This window comes from Mustelus asterias, chromosome 19 (genome assembly GCF_964213995.1).
Source record: "Mustelus asterias chromosome 19, sMusAst1.hap1.1, whole genome shotgun sequence".
NCBI classification, from domain to species: domain Eukaryota; kingdom Metazoa; phylum Chordata; class Chondrichthyes; order Carcharhiniformes; family Triakidae; genus Mustelus; species Mustelus asterias.
Window position 1 is genome coordinate 54,512,955 of NC_135819.1, and position 20,089 is coordinate 54,533,043.

The window sequence follows — 20,089 nt, forward strand, 5'->3', positions numbered from 1 at the left end:
CATGTTGATGGTGATAAGTGCAGTGATTGTGTCCCATCTGATGTCTCAGTCATCCAAGACCCAAGACAAATGTATGCCACAGTCAAACATCTCAGCTTGCCTGAACATAGCAGATTGCACCACGGAACCTATGTTTGGACATATTCACTTGATGCGCTCACTGCTGCCGCAATTGCTTACCACTCTACTTTGTGACCATAAGAGGGTTTCTTCTATCTGCTAGAAACAGGGCATACCTCTGGCCTTTGACCTCCTGCACCAGAAACTCCAGCTTCTGGTCACAGAACCTGGAAGAATGTAAGCCATGAGACTCAGACACATTGCTCCTCTGGGACATTCAGCCATGACAATGAATGAAGGAGATGGATAAGTCATGATTTTCTCTTTATGCTGTGCTTTACTCAATACCTATGGGCCAATGCCTACTGGAACCTCCTCCTTAAGTATGTTAACGCCGGCTGAGGAGGAGTGAGCTGGCTCCCCCTTTATTTAGCCTTCTCCGTTGGTTGCAACAAAGGTTTTTTAAAAATATATTTTTCCTGTCAATGCCTTTTCCAATTCAAATGATTTATTTGTTAATAAGGAGCCAGTCAAAGCAGGTTTTCTTGAATCAAAGAAAGAGTAAGTTTATCAGTCACTTGAGAAAGAATAAAGAATGTAAGCACACACCATGTGAAGATGTACTGGAGAGCTCCAGCTACTGCTGCTAGACTCTATTAGTTAATCTCCTCCCAAACTCGGTCTAGTTTTTCTGGACTTATACAACAGAGATTTGCCTTGTGGGAGGAACCTCTACCACATCCACATCATGTAAAGCTAATATATGGTGCAGCATGATTGGTCTCTCTATATATATAGGCTTTTAAATGCAGTGAACATCCAAGTCAAGTCTGCTCTCTGTTCTGCACTTTGGTGGGTGAATAAAGAGCCCAAAAATTTCAGCATTTGTTAACTGCAAGGTGGCAGGTTCAATGTGAGCCTGACCCATGTCTCCCTCCAATTCATCCCCACTGTTACCCTTGCCCTCCAGGTTGGTAGCTATGGGCCAGACCACTACCTGCTTGTTCCCTTCTCAGTTGTGGTATTGTTGTACCTTGTTGAGATAGTAAGAGGTTTATTTGGTAGGTTTATTTGGTAGCACAAGCTTTCGGAGCATTGCTCCTTCAAGGAGCAATGCTCTGAAAGCTTGTGCTACCAAATAAATCTGTTGGACTTTAACCTGGTGTTGTGAGACTTCTTATTGTGCCTACACTAGTCCAATGCCGGTATCTCCACATCTTGTTGAGATGGCACAGCCTTTGCTTCTTCCTGCAGTCCGGGTGGTCAAGTAGATAACTTCCCCGAGCTTCTTTGTTACTCTGTATGGGCCACTGGTACCTCCTTGGGTCCTCTAAAATCCCGGGAAAAGTCTCAGATAGTCAGACAGCAGGGTCATCTTTCTGCAGTGGTACTTCAGCATCCACTGACAGAGCTTCTCTGGACATAGACCAGGTACCATACTGTCGGGGAAAAGGCCAGGCATGTTCCCATACAACTGTTCTGTCTCCCTAACCTCACTCAGCTCCTCTGAGACTGCTGGAGATGCTATTGATCCCACCAGACCCTTGTGGAGGAGCAGGTCAACCCCATCCACAGGCAAACTGGGAGTGACCCTCACGGTCCCCAGTTCTGAAATAAGGCTCACCTCAGGTGCACTCAGTAGAAGGGGATGGGCATGCACCCTCCTTCAAATGGCATCAAATGTGGACAATTTCACTTTTGTATTGCAGACCCAAGAAAACATGTTTACGGTCTTTTATTTTGTTTTCAAAGGAATTATTTACTCTCCCCACTCTAAGTGGCCAATCTTGTGCCCGCATTCGCCATCCGCAGGAATGGCGGCAGGGACTCAAGATCTGGTGAAACCCGAAGGTCGCGGAACTCACCGGCGAGATCACTGTGGTACGGTAGGGGAATCCCTAAGACCGCCGTGGTGGATGAGTTGGAGAGAAGTTATCTTTTGGTCTGATTGGTGCACTCTTTAAGCATGGCGTCCCAATCTCAGTGCAGCCAGGCTTTGCTAGCGCGTTGAGACCCCGCCTCCTTACATGACGGCATGAAATATGCCCATCTGATTTTGTGTAACAGAGTGTAGTAAGATCCAGAGAAACATGCCATTTTTCTTGCAGGAACCAACACTTTCACCAGAATTCTGCCGTCCCACTCACCACGGAATCCGAGCGGGCGAGAGGCGGACAACAGAAATGTCTGTTGATCTTGGGTAGGAATTTCCAGTCTCACTCAAGCAAGGCCCATAAAATCTCGCCTTCTACCATTTCTTGGTAAGATTTGACCCTAATTCTTTTGTTAGACTGTGGGAACAAATCTTGGAAATGAGCCCTCAATTTTGAGGAATGAGCTTTTATTCAGCTTCCTTGGCTGAAATGAAGATTTAAAAATTTATTTTCCATGTAAATGCCTTTTCCAAAAACATGCTAACGGTCTTTTATTTTGTTTTCAAAGGAATTATTTACTCTCCCCGTTCTAAGTGGCCAATCTTGTGTCCGCATTCGCCATCCACAGGAACGGTGGCAGGGACTCAAGATCTGGTGAATAGATGTACTGATTAGTTAATAAGGAGCCAATCAAACAAGGTTTTCTTGAATCAAAGCACGAGTAAGTTTATTGGTTACTAAACCAGAGAAAAATAACAACACATACGCACATAGATATTGGAAGCTAGAATCCAATTAAAATTTAAGAACAGATATGATTAAGTCCTTTCGCTTGTCTTTGAGGTGTAAATTGTTGAATGTCATGGCTGTTTGAAGTTAGTTGGTTTCCTGTAGTATTCAGGAGTCGACAATGTTCATGTCTGTACTTTGCTGAGGACACTCCTTTAGCTTCCAGTGAGAGCGAAAGAGATCTTTTCGATAACTATCATGGTCCTTTTTCAACTCTTTTCACTTTCCCTGCATGGCAGAGCTTGTTTCTAAACTCCTGTTTGTATATTCCCGGAAGAGAATTAAATTAGTATGTTGTGCATTCATTGTTGCAAACCAAGCAATCCCATTTTTTGATCTTTGCATCTTTAAATCCTTTTGACAGATTTCAAGCTGTAAATTAACAGTTTTGGAGGTTATTTTGTCTTCCACGGGGGTTTTGAATGTCTGAGTATCTGATCAAAGGCCAGCACTTTAATGCCTTCAATTCAAAAGTGTCCCTGTTTTAAGTAGACCTTGCCATTGCCCCCCACCTCCCCACCCTCCCTCTCTGCAGGTGTGAAGTTCCATGTAACCCATCTGCAGTGCAATTCATATAGGCTTTCGAGGGACGCAGTATCAGTCATCAGGTGATTCCTATTGGCAGCCATTTTTTGATTTGTATCTTGTATTTTTTTTAAACTGGTCTTCTTCAAACAGTTCAATATGTCTGAGGTTAGCTGGGGAAGTTGCGGATAGTTCTCATTCAGTCACAGTTTCATGCTATAATGACAAAGTTTAAAAATTGGCAAGTCATGTTGCAGCTTTATAGAACCTTGGTTAGGCCGCACTTGGAATATAGTGTTCAATTCTGGTCGCCACACTACCAGAAGGATGTGGAGGCTTTGGAGAGGGTACAGAAAAGATTTACCAGGGTGTTGCCTGGTATGGAAGACATTAGCAAGAGGAAAGGTTGGAGAAACTTGGTTTGTTCTCACTGGAACGACGAAGGTTGAGGGACAACCTGATAGAGGTCTACAAGATTATGACGGGTACGGACAGAGTGGATAGTCAGAAGCTTTTTCCAGGGTGGAAGAGTCAATTACTAGGGGGCATAGGTTTAAGGTGTGAGGGACAAGGTTTAAAGGAGATGTACGAGGCAAGTTTTTTACATAGAGGTTGGTGGATGCCTGGAATTCGCTGCCGGGGGAGGTAGTGGAAGCAGATACAATAATGAGTTTTAAGGGGCTTCTTGAAAAATACATAAATAGGATGGGAGTAGAGGGATATGGTCCCCGGAAGGGTAAGGGTTTTAGTTCACATGGGCAGCATGGTCGATGCAGGCTTGAAGGGCCAAAGGGCCTGTTCCTGTGCTGTAATTTTCTTTGTTCTTTGTGATGGAGGTATTGATATTGTTGGGGTCTCCACTTGTGGCTTCTGTATACTGTGACTTATGTGCGAACACCCCAGAACGAGAAGATGTAGTCTGGAGCTTACAGCACCCTGTTGGACTCCACAGGGTCACACATGTCTGCGAGGACAGTGTGTTATGGGCGATGCAGTCTAGGGGACCAACATGTGAAAACGGCACAGATCAGAGGGTACGTGGTTAGGGATGAATGATCAGCAGGCAGGGTCCTGTTACCAGCTTCTGAGGTGCCATGCTCATTTCACTTGCTGTACTGTGTCATGGTCTACTGTAGCTGCAAAGATGCTGGCAACAACAGAGCCAGGGGTGGTGGATCTTTGCAAACACTGAATGTCAGCTGTGTGACACTCCATACGCATTTACAGTAGGCTGATGTCAGCAAGGTTTTTAATGGAAGACCTCTTACAGCAAAAACAACCAGTTGGCCAACACTGAAAACTTATACTCACGAGACAATGAAGCATCCTGCCGTAAAATCTTACAACCCCTTCAAAGCTTTCCTTCCTATCACAGTGAGTGACTTCCAGTCCGACCTTTTATATAGAGCAAGAGCCGTGAAAATTCCCCCTCCTGAAACAGTCCCACCTCTGCCTCCAAAGCGCTTCCAGGTTTGGTTGGTCTGACCTTAGCCCACGCTAACCTCCACGCTGGCAATGAAGATCATGCCATTGGTGCCAATTTTTCCCTTAAGACAGGCATGCAAAGCCAGGAATTTTCCAGATGCCCACTACTGGACTGGAGGGTGGAAATTCAGCCCCTTGTCTTTCAGAGTTGTGCTTTACGCAATTTACTTTGAAAAGTACTCATTATGAGGATATGGCTGAGTACAGTAAGGTCATTCTGTCTCTTTATTTATCCTGGAAGGTGGTTGCAACGTTTTCTCTGTAATCACTGCAGTTCCTGTGGTGATAGGTGGGGAGTTCCAGGATTTTTGCCGATTAATTTCTTGTGATGTAATTTATCTTGTGAAACAACTTGAAGATGAGTTATCTGCCTTTTGTTGACATATGTTGGAATTCCATTCCATTACTGGCAATCCATACAGTTACTGGCACTTTTTTAAGTTACTGGCACTTCAATGAAGGTTACTGGTGTGTCAATTAGACTTATCTTGTGGGATTGTGGTTTGTGTTGTGAGTTTTTTTTCTGGATGGCCTCCGTACCATAGGATTAATGAGCAGTGTGTTTCTTTATGAAGTACACTGTATTCTGATTAAGATGCTAAACTGTAAGAATCTTGATTGTGCAATGAACAGTTCACTCCAATTCAGGGAGGCCATCCATTTCGAAGCTTTTTTGTGCTTTTAAATAAAGTTTAAGTTATAAGGTTTAAAGTTTATTTTTTTGGTCACAAGTAGCCTTAGATTAATCCTGCAATGAAGTTACTGTGAAAAGGATTTAACCAACAGAAATCCTCCACTAAAGATGCAAGTGGCAAGTAATGCAAATCATTTATCTCCCCCTATGCACAATCAAACATTTTAGGAACATAACATTAATTATTTGCACAAGATAGGAAAGGACGTTTGGTGCCAATTTTACAATTTATAACATTCTATTTATTATGTACCATCATCTTACAACATTTTTATAGGCAATACGAAAGCAGAGGTTACGTAAATACAAGATATTTACGCAAAATGAATTCTGAGATTGGAATATGCGGTGTACAATTATAAAAGTTTCAAACAATATTGCTGAATTTAAAACAGTTTTCTTTCTCTATGTTGCAGTGATTACATCATGGAATACACAAATCTTTAAAAATGATCAGCAGCTGCTCACTACTCAAAACTTGCAAAGTGTCTGAGAAAGAACAAACTGAGGAACTGCGCTCAGTTCCTGAGAAAACACGTGCGTGTACTGAAAAGTTTAAAAAATGCATTAAACATCAGGAGTCTCCAATGGCCTTGGAACAGGTGGAATGTAAATTGAGATCTATAGGCAAACAGTATCAGCTGCTGAATAGTAACACAGTTCCCCAACAGACTATCTCAGACAGATGAAGAGTGTATTAGAAATATGAAATAATCCTATTTGTCTTTGTACAGGACTGTTGCTTGAAGAGAATCAGTGCTTTTAGCTGAGATATTTTCTTTCCTGGAAATAATGTAGACAGCAAAGATATGGCAGTAAGTGCAAACATAAAAGGGTTGGCTACAAACGAGGATGACAAGAATTACAGTAACATTTCAAAAAAAAATCAAGAGGCAATATTTCACAGGCATTGTGAACATAGAACATAGAAGAGTACAGCACAGAACAGGCCCTACGGCCCACGATGTTGTGCCGAGCTTTATCTGAAACCAAGATCAAGCTATCCCACTCCCTATCATCCTGGTGTGCTCCATGTGCCTATCCAATAACCGCTTAAATGTTCCTAAAGTGTCTGACTCCACTATCACTGCAGGCAGTCCATTCCACACCCCAACCACTCTCTGCATAAAGAACCTACCTCTGATATCCTTCCTATATCTCCCACCATGAACCCTATAGTTATGCCCCCTTGTAATAGCTCCATCCACCCGAGGAAATAGTCTTTGAACGTTCACTCTATCTATCCCCTTCATCATTTTATAAACCTCTATTAAGTCTCCCCTCAGCCTCCTCCGCTCCAGAGGGAACAGCCCTAGCTCCCTCAACCTTTCCTCATAAGGCCTACCCTCCAAACCAGGCAGCATCCTGGTAAATCTCCTCTGCACTCTTTCCAGCGCTTCCACATCCTTCTTACAGTGAGGTGACCAGAACTGCACACAATATTCCAAATGTGGTCTCACCAAGGTCCTGTACAGTTGCAGCATAACCCCACGGCTCTTAAACTCCAACCCTCTGTTAATAAAAGCTAACACATTATAGGCCTTCTTCACAGCTCCAACCACGTGAGTGGCAACCTTTAGAGATCTGTGGATATGGACCCCAAGATCTCTCTGTTCCTCCACAGTCTTCAGAATCCTACCTTTGACCCTGTAATCCACATTTAAATTAGTCCTACCAAAATGAATCACCTCACATTTATCAGGGTTAAACTCCATTGGGTGGCGTTCTCTCTTTTTAGATCTGAACTTTTGGGGGACTTTTAACTCAGCACAGCAAGTAAACCTTGGGAATGTACAAGTGGTTAAGGGGGCTGAAACCGGCAGTGTATCAGGAAACTGAATGTAATCCACCAAATTCCACTTTTCACTGCAGCATGGAATCACAATAGTGCAGAAGCAGGTCATTTGGCCCATCAAGTGTGCACTGACTCTCCAACAGACCATCCCACCCAGACTGTATCCCCATAACCCCATGTATTTTCCCTGCTAAATCCTTCTAACCCTATATATCTTGGGACACTAAGGGGCAATTTAGCATGGCCAATCAACATAACCAGCACATCTTTGGACTGGGGGAGGAAACCGGAGCACCCGGAGGAAACCCACGCAGACACGGGGAGAACGTGCAAACTCCACACAGACGCAGTCACCCAAGGCCACAATTGAACCCTGGTCCCTGGCGCTGTGAGGCAGCAGTGCTAACCACTGTGCCACCGTCCCACCTGCATGTTTGGCTGCATGTGAAAAACTCCCTTGGGATCCAGCATAGGAATTTCTAATCTGTCATTTTTCTCCTTAGAATATTTTCTTTCCACACCCTTTAAAGTAGTCAGAAGATCACAGCAAAACTTTTTGATTGGACACTTTCTTTCCACAATATCATACGGAAAGGGAGGTCATGTGAAATGTTTAAAGTATTTGCTACATAGATGAAAATTTAAATTAATCAAAGATCAGCTCAGCTGTCACACGGATATCCATTGTTCAATTATCCCGGCTTATCAGAGAAGGCAACCTTACCTTGTGAAAACTCTATGTGCCCTTAGAATTATGACAGAAAATTTAATATTTGGGAAAATAAGTCTTAACTAAACACAGTGGCAATGGGATGAGAAATCGGAGAGGGTTTGCCAAGGTTATCATTTAACATAGAAAATAGGAAGAGCAATAGGCCATTTGGTCTTTCGTGCCTGCTCCACCATTCAACATGGCCATGACAGATCCTCTTTTCCAACACCATACTCCAATGTTCTCTCCATTCTCCTCGACAACCTTAGAGTCTAGGAATCTATCTATTTCCTTCTTAAATATATTCAGTGATTTCGCCTGCACCATTTTCTACGGTAGAGAATTCCACAGGTTCACCATCCTCTGAGTCAAGAAATCTTTCATCTCAGTCCTAAATGGCCTACCCTATATCCTGAGACTGTGATCCCCTTGTTCTAGACCTTCCATGATGTGGAGATGCCGGCGTTGGACTGGGGTGAACACTGTAAGAGTTTTAACAACACCAGGTTAAAGTCCAACAGGTTTATTTGGCAGCAAACACCATTAGCTTTCGGAGCGCTGCTCCTTCGTCAGATGGAGTGGAAATGTGCTCTCAAACAGGGCACAGAGACACAAAATCAAGTTACAGAATACTGATTAGAATGCGAATTCCTACAGCCAACCAGATCTTAAGGATACAGACAATGTGGGCGGAGGGAGCATTAAGCACAGGTTAAAGAGATGTGTATTGTCTCCAGACAGGACAGCCCGCAAGTCCAGGAGGCAAGCTGTGAGGGTTACTGATAATGTGACATAAATCCAACATCCCGGTTTAGGCCGTCCTCATGTGTGCGGAACTTGGCTATCAGTTTCTGCTCAGCGACTCTGCGCTGTCGTGTGTCGTGAAGGCCGCCTTGGAGAACGCTTACCTGAAGATCAGAGGCTGAATGCCCGTGACTGCTGAAGTGCTCCCCCACAGGAAGAGAACAGTCTTCCCTGGTGATTGTCAAGCGGTGTTCATTCATCCGTTGTCGTAGCGTCTGCATGGTTTCCCCAATGTACCATGCCTGATGATGGCATCCGTGTCGATGATCCGGCACGTCTTGCAGAGGTTGCTGTGGCAGGGTTGTGTGGTGTCGTGGTCACTGTTCTCCTGAAGGCTGGGTAGTTTGCTGCGGACAATGGTCTGTTTGAGATTGCGCGGTTGTTTGAAGGCAAGAAGTGGACTACCTGGACTACCTGATACGCTGCAGGAAAGGATGTCCCGAGGCATGGTACATTGGGGAAACCATGCAGACGCTACGACAATGGATGAATGAACACCGCTCGCCAATCACCAGGCAAGACTGTTCTCTTCCTGTGGGCGAGCACTTCAGCAGTCACGGGCATTCAGCCTCTGATCTTCAGGTAAGCGTTCTCCAAGGCGGCCTTCACGACACACGACAACGCAGAGTCGCTGAGCAGAAACTGATAGCCAAGTTCCGCACACATGAGGACGGCCTAAACCGGGATGTTGGATTTATGTCACATTATCAGTAACCCCCACAGCTTGCCTCCTGGACTTGCGGGCTGTCCTGTCCGGAGACAATACCGGGGAGCGGCGCGGGCTTGGAGGGCCGAAGGGCCTGTTCCTGTGCTGTATTGTTCTTTGTTCTAATACACATCTCTTTAACCTGTGCTTAATGCTCCCTCCACCCACATTGTCTGTATCTTTAAGATCTGGTTGGCTGTAGGGATTCGCATTCTAATCAGTATTCTGTAACTTGATTTTGTGTCTCTGTGCCCTGTTTGAGAGCACATTTCCACTCCATCTGACGAAGGAGCAGCGCTCTGAAAGCTAATGGTATTTGCTACCAAATAAACCTGTTGGACTTTAACCTGGTGTTGTTAAAACTCTTACTGTCTAGACCTTCCAGCCAGAGGAAACAACATTGGTGCATCCAGCCCTGTCAGAACTTTATACGTTTCAATTAGATCCCTTCTCATTCTTCTAAATTCCAGTGAATACAGGCCCAGTCGACCCAATCTCTCTTCATACGATAACCCTGCATCCCAGAAATCAGTCTGGCGAACCTTGATGACTTCGTCTAATTTATATGTTCTAAATGTCCTGTTGTTGGTCAACGTTTGTTCAAAAAGGGAGTTAAACTTTGAAGAGGCGCAGAGCACCAATCTCAATAAATGAGTGGGGAGGCAATGGCTTAGTAGTATTTTCACTGGACATTAATCCAGAGGCCCAGAGTAATACTCTGGAGACCTGGATTTGAATTCTAAATTTGAATTCAATAAAAGTCTAATGAGAACCATTGCTAATTATCATTAAAATCCATCTGGTTCACTAACGTCTTTTTGGGAAGGAAATCTGCCAACCTTACCTGGTCTGGCCTACATGTAACTCCAGAGGCGCAGCAATGTGGTTGACTCTGAAATTGCTTAGCAAGCCACTCAGTTTGACGGCAATTAGAATGGGCAATAAGTGTTGGTCCAGCTAGTAACACCCACATTCCATGAATAGAAAAAAAACCAGGGCACGATCTTACCGCCCGTTCACGCCACGCTCCGGCTGCAGCGAAGATGGAGGACTTGGTAACAAGCCAAATCTCAGTTCGCTGCAGCGGGATGGGAAAGTCCCGCCGGTATGAACGGTGGTAAGATTCTGGCCCTGTTGTTTTTGAGTTTTAAATCAGACATTCTACTCGGGGTTACCATCTGTTCATTTTCACTATTCGTGGTTGAAAGGAGTCTTATGCACAATTATTTAGCTCTAGAAGAGAATAAAGATGATGCATTTTAGTTCCAACAGAAAACATCCCTCACATTTAAGAATAAATCACGTTACCTATGGGTGAGTAGTCACTTCAACTTATTGATGTCATACAATGGCAGAGGTTGGAAAATACCAATCCTACACACACAAACAAGTATTGCGATGGAGGCAAGATAATCTCACCTGTTTAGACATGCCCTCAAATTGTCCAATATTACACTTGCTGTTCTGTTTTCTGTCAATGATTACTTTGATAGTGTCTTCCTGCACATTTGGGCACAATAGTGCTGTAACAGATGTAGAGGGTGACATGCTGGGACTTAAGTTAATCTCAATCAGCCACGGTTTGAAGTCTTCCCCCAGCAAGAAATCAGCACCGTACAATCCAAAATTGTTTTTGCGTGCTTGAACGATGGCCTGAACCGTCACCAATGAGTAAATGATAGCTTTCTTCATTGAAGGGTAGACAATCTCTTGCCAGATGCTGCTGTGGCCTTTAATTTTTAAATAGTCTTGGAACTGACCACTTGACCACATGCTCTCCTTTGGCACCAATGGGTTTCGTTTAGTAGATGGTTTGAATCGCTTCTGAATGGCATTGTTGCAGAGATGCACTGAACTGCAGATAAATCAGACATCGTTGCACTCATTTTACAAGAGGTTTTGCATAAATATCATTACTTAATTTTAAAACATATTTTCCCACTATTGAATTGAAAGCCCACTTGATAAAAGGATAAAAATGTTCATGCCAAAAAGACAGGGCAAATACGTGGGGCTACGGGAATGGGGCCTGGATGGGATGGTTGTCGGTGCAGGCTCGATGGGCCGAATGGTGTCCTTCTGCACTACAGAGATTCCATGATTCTGTTACTCTGCTTCTATCTCCCATCCCTAATTGCCCTTAAACTGAGTGGCTTGCGAAGCCAATTCAGAGTCAACCACATTGCTGTGGCTCTGGAGTCACACGTGCGCCAGACCAGGCAAGGATGGTGAGACACCGAGTGCCAAGGTCATGAGCATTAAACGGATGTTAGACAAGCACCTCAGAGATATGGGAAGAGAGGGTTATAATGATACATTACAGATGGTCACCGCCACTAGTGGTGCCACTGGGACAAGAGAGCTGCCAGCCATTTGAATGCCTAGCAGTTCTTGGGTGTGGGATTTCCTCCCACTTTGAGCCAGTGAAATAGTAGCAAGGCAACACAACCAAGTGGGGGTGGGCTCACCTCTGGACATTATGGTGGGGGACAGGACCTCCACCTTCACTTAAGATCCCAGCAATGGTTTTGACTATGTACGTGTTGCCTGGGTTGCAATACTAAATAAATAATGCAGTTAGTTTTTTGTCTCCTGCGGAATTTGCTCCGTATGGTCCTGTTTCAGACAGGTTCACATTGTCTGAAGGGGCCCCATTGCAGACAGAGGAATGAGTCTTCACTGTATGGCCAATACTTTGCTGCTGAAGCTCTGGATATTTTTTCATGTACTTGCTGGAGGAACCACCTCTGTCACTGCTTCAGCTGTAGCTGTGGTTGCTGTCTGGCCTTTATCTGCTGCTCTGGTGCTGTCCCTACACACCCTCCTCTTCAACCACTCCTTTCCCCACTGCTGTTGAAACTTTAAAACAATCCTCTCAAATTGTGCCGACCACGGAGGCAGTCCCTGGTGCTGCCAACATGAGCGTTACTGACAAGTGCTCCCAAGCCCCAGGATCTCCTGAGTACAGATAAATCCCACATCATGATCAGAGATGCCATATTCCCGCGAGTACTCAGATCCTTCCCGACAATGGGCGGCACGGTAGCACAGTGGTTAGCACTGCTGCTTCACAGCTCCAGGGACCTGGGTTCGATTCCCGGCTTGGGTCACTGTCTGTGTGGAGTTTGCACATTCTCCTCGTGTCTGCGTGGGTTTCCTCCGGGTGCTCCGGTTTCCTCCCACAGTCCAAAGATGTGCGGGTTAGGTTGATTGGCCATGCTAAAGAAATTGCCCCTTAGTGTCCTGAGATGCATAGGTTAGAGGGATTAGTGGGTAAAATATGTAGGGATATCGGGGTAGGGCCTGGGTGGGATTGTGGTCGGTGCAGACTCGATGGGCCAAATGGCCTCTTTCTGTACTGTAGGGTTTCTATGATTTCTATGATTCTATGAATGACCGACTTCATAACCTGCTGCTTTAACATCAAATTCCCAGCTGTCAGCATCCAACAACCATTTCCAGATAATCTTTCCCTGCCCTCCAACGTATCCATGTTCCAGCCTCACCAAATGTGTCCAAGCCCCCATCACCTAAACCCTACCCATCATGGGCATTTGCAGATAACAGCCTTCTCCCCAACCCCTGCCAGCTTCCCTGCAGCCTCAGTTTTGCAAGCCATATTATCTTTACCTTGCCCCTTTCATCCCACCACCTGTATGATTTCCACTGTATCCCTTACAGGGCAGCAAGGTGGCACGGTGGTTAGCACTGCTGCCTTACAACACCAGGGTCCCAGGTTTGATTCCTGGCTTGGGTCACTGTCTGTGCGGAATCTGCACGTTCTCCACATATCTTTGTGAGTATCCTCCGGGTGCTCCGGTTTCCGCCAACAGTCTGAAAGACATGCTGGTTAGGTGCATTGGCCATGCTAAATTCTCCCTCAGTGTACCCGAACAGGTGCTGGAGTGTGGCAACTAGGGGATTTTCACAGTAACTGCATTGCAGTGTTAATGTAAGCCTACTCGTGACACTTATAAATAAACATTTAAGTCATAGTCTCTGACTCATCGTCAACCCTGCTACAAGAGTTCCCCTAACGTGATTCATGACTTGATACTTTCATGATGTTATCTTGGAAAAAAGGTGTTAGCCTTGTAATACACAAAGCTTACTCGCTTGAATCACTTCACAAATTACTGCTTATGATCTAATGTTCATAATATAGATTTATCAGCACATATCATCAGATTGACTCATGTTTTGACAGGTTCATAATAGAACAGATTTATTATTCATTCTCGAGATGGGATGTGGATGTTGTTTATGTATTGCAAATACAACTTAGCAATGTGTAAACATCAGGGAGCAGTTGCACTTTTCATTTATCATGAAGGAAATAATACTGACAAACCCGCTGAAGCTATTCGAATCTGGCAAGTGACATTTTCCAGCAATAGCTTCCAGTTTTGCACCATTAGCTATAGTGTCCCTCAGAGATCAATCTTTGGCTCCCTCCTATTTCTCATCTACATGCTACCTCTTGGCAACACCAGAGAGCAGAGCGTCTACTTTTCACACGAATGCTGATGACACTCATCTCTACCTCAACATCACCTATTTTCAACTTTGCCAATGTTGCTCAATTATCAGACAGCTTAAGCTTATTCAACATCCAGTCCTTGATGATCAGAATTTTCCTCCCATTACAGTCCCCACTCCAAACTGCGTTCCCTAGTTACCAACTCCATCATTCTCAACTGGTAACAGTTTGAGATTAAGCCAGTCTGTTTGCAAGCTTGGTGTCACATCTGACCCCATGATAAGCTTTCCTTTCGACCGCATATGTGCACCATCGCTAAGAATATCTATTATCGCCTCCAGAACATAAGCAAACGCTGCTCCAGTCTCAGCTGATCCACTGCTGAAACACCCATTCATACCTTTGTTATCTCCAGACATGATTATTCCAATGCACTCCTGCATTGGAACATTTTACCCTCTAAACTTGAGGTCATCCAAAAATCTGTTGCCCATGTTTTGACTCACACCAAGATCACTCCCTTATCGCCCCCGTGCTCGCAGACCTACACTGGCTCTTGGCCAAGCAAGATCTTAATTTTAAAATTCTCACCTTTGTTTTCCTGGTCCAGTGAAGATATTTGAACTGTCTTTACGAAGGTTTATGCACTGCCTTGGCACTAAGACTTCTGAGATGTTAAAATGGCCTCTCGGCTGTGGGAGATTAAACTGGCCTTTCAGCTCTTAGATGTTACAATGCCTGTCTGCTTCTGCAGGTGCTGGCGATTATACCTGGTTCATCTCCGATTCCCCCTTCTGTAGATTTGGGATGTCTGCTTCTCTCACATGCTGTGACTCTTGGAATTGGAATCTGTATACCTCCACTGATCTCTCAGTTATCTAGGTAAGCTGTTTCCTGATCATTAAGGCTATTTACACCTGATCTTGTCTGGATGCCTGCTAATCTCATACTGGGAAAGGTTGCATCTCATTTTCCCCTTTGAATGCTAGCTATGGCTGTTGCTAGGCAGTGTTGCTGGGCAGATCATTTTCTATCATTTCTTGTTAAATCCTTGTTCCTGCTCTTATGAGGCAGATCCACGACACGTTTTAGTTCAAGTTCAACTGCCATTGTGCAATTTTAAACTCACATTTCCTGGATTATTAGTCCAGGCCACTGACTGAGAGGTGTTTGAGCTTAAACATTGGGCAAAATGTAATTATTTAATTCTGCCCATCTCTTGCCACCACCAGCCCCCCCTCCCAAAAAAAGTATTTAAAGGTGATTGAGAGCGTTACAATCAGGAAGGAAAAGTAAAGCAGGGCTGGGGCAAGGGGCAGGGGAAGTCCATCACCTTCTCCACTCAACCTTTCTCCACCCCTGCCGATTAAATCAGGGTTGGGAAAGGTCAAGGAAGGACATCCTGGCCAGAGGCAAATTGAAGTTCTTAAATGGATAATAACTGGCCACCTACAGGCCTCATCCTGCTGCCATTGATATTGTACTAGTGGCGGAGAGTGGGGTGGGGCTAACTGCCATACGCCATGTGGGGAGGTTGCCAAGTAAGATCTGGCAGCTTCCCTGCAGGCTCAGGATAGGAGGCCCTCCTGATCGGGCACCCTGTGGCTTCATCAGCTGAAAGAACTCCCTCTGCTCTCCACAGCAAATCCTGCCAGATTGTCCCCTGTGGGCCTGACCAACTTATCTGTATTCCAGGGCTTGCTCTATGTAGACACCTGCATTACCAGCAGTGGCCTCCCCTCCCAGTGATGCTGAAGAGCTGCTCATTGGATTGGCCGACTGCTCCCAGAGGTGGGATTTCCTCCCTTAAAGGACTGAAGCCCCAACAGCAGGCGGTTCACTGCCTGATAGATATTGAACTCCAATGCTTCTGAAAATGGCCAGAGCTGACCAAGGGCTTTCTAGCCTCCGGACAGGACCACCACTGTGGCCATTAAATTCAGTATGTTATCTCTCCATAGATGCTGCCTGACCTGCTGAGTATTTCCAACATTTTCTGCTTTTATTTCAGATTTCTAGCATCTTCAGTACTTTGCATTTGCCTCTGGGTTACTTGTCCAGCAACATAATCACTAAAGTCTAAGACTGTTGCGGGGTAAATTGAGATGACCGATACTGTCTTAACTTAGATAATACAAAACTCACGAGGCAGACATCGCTGTATAAAGACGTAATCATCTATTTAAAGAAAGCAAGCAGCTGCAAGGAAAGTCACTAAAAAAGGTTAAGTAGCTCTGACATAGAGCAACAGAACCTCTCCGATGAATCTGATGTATGCAATCAAAAACAATTGTAGTTTTTCTTATCAATCATTCCCACCTTACATCACCTTAAAATCAATTACATTTAGTGTACACACATCAATATAAATCCCTATCAAGCACCTCAGCCAACTGCATTTTAGCATCCAGCATAATGATATCTCATTTGTCCATTCAATCCGGACATTAACTCCCATCTTGGCTAAAGTCATTTCCCTGTTGCCCTAGGTAACTCCAGATGCTCACTATCGAGCTCAAAGTGAATGTTCCCACCGGATCATTGCCAAACTGAATAGACATGTGATCCCGCCTCCGAGCACGCACCCCGCCTGGACAATGTATACATCTATTCATAAATTTGCAATATGTGTTCCTGCATAAGAAACATTCTGATATGAATTCTGTAAACTACAGGGTTCCCAAGTCTTTGGTTCTGAACTATTCACCTTTATCATCACACCTTGCAGCAACTTGCCTTTAGCTGAAGCAAACAATACTTAAAATACATTTAAAATATCAGCATACATGTTTTAAAATCATAATTACTTGTTTAATTCTCTTACTGCATTCACATATGTGTAAACTATTCTATTGTTAGCTTATTAACTTGTTTTAAGAATCTTTTAACTCTTTACCGGTAGTCCTGTCAGTGCCTTAATGTACACTGTCTAAAAACCTTATTAACTGGTTAGAAATCTTTCACTTCACATACCCATAAATAACTTCAAATATAAAGGCCAGAATTCTCCGACCGTTCACACCAGCGGGATACTGCAGTCCCGTCAGCAGCACACCCGCCCGTGAGTTTTCCACCAGTGTGGGGTAACGTCAATAGGAATTCCCATTGACAGCGGTGGGACCAGAGAATCCCGCTATTAGTGAACAACCTGCCATCTCTCACTGGCGGGAAACAGGTGGCTGGGAAGCCGGAGAATCTCGCCCAATATAGTTGAAGCAATCTTATTCTTTTCATGTCTAGGTTTACCTGTCTAGGTTTTCCAGTGTGAAGGGCTGTGTAGAAAATCTTAAGTAGCAGTCCTTGTAGAACCAGATGTCTATCGGATTCCAGTCTGTCACAAGAAACCACAACCTGATATCGAATTTGGTATCATAAATCAAAAGTGGCTTCTCAATGTACTTCTGAACAACCCACTTGGGGTTTCCTAAAGGAAGGTCAAAGTCTTTCAGCTTTCGAAACTCATCCAGTCTGTCTACACATTTTATACCTGTAACATGAACATTAAGATGAAGAAACATTTTTATTAGGAAGAATCTGAGGTAATGAAGATTGAGCATCTGATTAAATTTAAAGACACTAGCCTGAGATATATAGAAAGACAAAGTTTGAGAAAAACAAGTGAATAATTAACATTTTATTACTATTTCTCAGGAGTTCACAACAGAGCTGTCTGGGAAGAAATTTCAGCAGTGAACACTTTCCTTTTAAAACAAAGAACAAAGATCAGTACAGGCCCTTCGGCCATCAAGCCCATGTCGACACATGATCCCTTTCTAAATTAAAGACCCTTTGCCTCTACATGGTCTGTATCCTTCCATTCCCTACCTATTCATGTATCTGTCAAGATGCCTCTTAAATGGTGCAATTGTATCTGTCTCATTGCAGGCACTTACCACCCTCTGTGTAAAAAAACCCACCTCTCACATCTCTTTTAAACTTTTCCTCTCTTACCTTAAACCTATGTCCCCTAGTAATTGACATTTCTATCCTGGGAAATAGACTCCAACTAAAAATCCATGCCTCTCATAATTTTGTAAACTTCTATCAGGTCGCCCCCTCAGCCTCCAAAGTTCAAGTGAAATCAAACCAAGTTTGTCCAATCTCTCCTCAGAGTTAATACCCTCCAAACCAGGCAACATCCTGATAAACCTTTTCTGTACCCTCTCCAAAGCCTCCACCTGTACGCAATATTCCAAATGTGGCCTAACTAAAGTTCTATACAGCTGCAACATGCATTGCCAGTTTTTATTCTCTGTTTCCTGACCGATGAAAGCAAACATGCCATATGCCTTCTAGAGCACCTTGTCGACTTGTGTTGTCTCTTTAAGGGGACTATGGACCCATGCGCTTAGATCCCTCTGTATGTTAATGCTTCTAAGGGTTCTGCCATTTACTGTATACTTCCCTCCTGCATTAGACCTTCCAAAATGCATCACCTCGTATTTGTCCAGATTAAATTCCATCTGCCATTTCTCCCCCAAGTCTCCTGCCTATCTATATCCTGCTATATCCTCGGGCAATCCTCCTCGCTATCTGCAGCTCCCCCAATCTTTGTGTCCGCAAACGTACTAATCAGATCAACTACATTCTCCTCCAAATCATTTATATATACAAACAACAGGGGTTCCAGCACTGATCCCTGTGGAACACCACTGATCACAGGTCTCCAGTCAAAAAAGCACCCTCCCACTGTTACTCTCAGACTTCTATGACCGAGCCAGTTCCGTATCAATCTTACCAGCTCACCACAGATCCCATGTGACTTCACCTTCTGTATCAGCCTGCTATGAGGGACCTTGTCAAAGGCCTTGCTAAATCCATGGAGACAACACGCACCGTCCGCCCTGCCCATATCAATCATATTTGTCACTTCCTCAAAAGACTCAATCAAATTTGTTAGATTCAACCTCCCCTGCACAAAGCTATGCTGCCAATACTATTAAATCCATATTTTTCCAAATATGAGTAAATCCTGTCCCTAAGAATCTTCTTCAATAGTTTCCCTACCACTGATGTAAGGCTCACCGGCCTGTAATTTCCCGGATTATCGCTGTTGACCTTCTTAAACAAAAGAACAATATTGGCTATTCTCCAGTTCTCTGGGACCTCTCCTGTGACTAAAGAGGATAAAAAGATTTCATACAAACCCAGCAATTTCCTCCCTCACCTCCCTCATGTCTGTGGGATAGATCCCATCAGGTCCCGGGGACTTGTCTACCTTAACGCTTTTCAAAACACCTGATACCTCTCTTTTGACATTGACATGTCCTAGAATATCAACATACCCCCCTCGAGACTCACCATCCACCATGTCCTTCTCCTTTGTGAATACCGATACAAAGTATTTGTTAAGGACCTCACCCACTTTCTCCAGCTCCATACGTGTATTCCCTCCTTTGTCCCTAAGTGGACCTACCCTTTCCCTAACTACCCTTTTGCTCTTATATACCTATAAAATGGATTTTCTGTTCTGTCATCTGAGTTTTAACCATTTTAACTAAACCTTCCTTCCAGCCACAAAATAGCCATTAGTACATAGTCTAGGCTTAGAGTCTCAGAGGTTTACAGCATGGCCCAACTTGTCCATGCCGCCCTTTCTTTTTTAAAACCCCTAAGCTAATCCCAATTGCCCACATTTGGCCCATATCCCTCTATACCCATCATACCCATGTAACTATCTAAATGCTTTTTAAAAGATAAAATTGTACCCCCCTCTACTACTACCTCTGGCAGCTTGTTCCAGACACTCACCACCCTCTGTGTAACAAAATTGCCCCTCTGGACACTTTTGTATCTCTCCCCTCTCACCTTAAACCTATTCCCTCTAGTTTTAGACTCCCCTACCTTTGGGAAAAGATATTGACTTTCTAGCTGATCTGTGCCCCTCATTATTTTATAGACCTCTATAAGATCACCCCTCAGCCTCCTACGCTCCAGAGAAAAAAGTCCCAGTCTATCCAGCCTCTCCTTATAACTCAATCCATCAAGTCCCAGTAGCATCCTAGTAAATCTTTTCTGCACTCTTTCTAGTTTAATAATATCCTTTCTATAATAGGGTGACCAGAATTGCACACAGTATTCCAAGTGTGTCCTTACCAATGCCTTGTACAACTTCAACAAGACATTCCAACTCCAGTATTCAATGTTCTGACCTATGAAACCAAG

The 20,089-nt window shown here is 44.1% G+C and overlaps 1 protein-coding gene across 1 annotated transcript in view; it reads right to left on the reverse strand.

Moving 5' to 3' along the window:
• Positions 1-6,150: 6,150 nt before the first annotated feature.
• LOC144507489 (protein monoglycylase TTLL8-like) overlaps positions 6,151-20,089 on the reverse strand; it is a 74,745-nt gene continuing 60,806 nt past the window's right edge. Inside the window, exons 11-13 of the mRNA XM_078234615.1 lie at positions 17,171-17,411; positions 10,864-11,299; positions 6,151-6,210 (exon numbers count right to left, since the gene is read on the reverse strand). Coding sequence (XP_078090741.1) covers positions 6,190-6,210; positions 10,864-11,299; positions 17,171-17,411 — 698 coding nt within the window. The 3' untranslated portion in view covers positions 6,151-6,189. The remainder of the gene's footprint in view (positions 6,211-10,863; positions 11,300-17,170; positions 17,412-20,089) is intronic.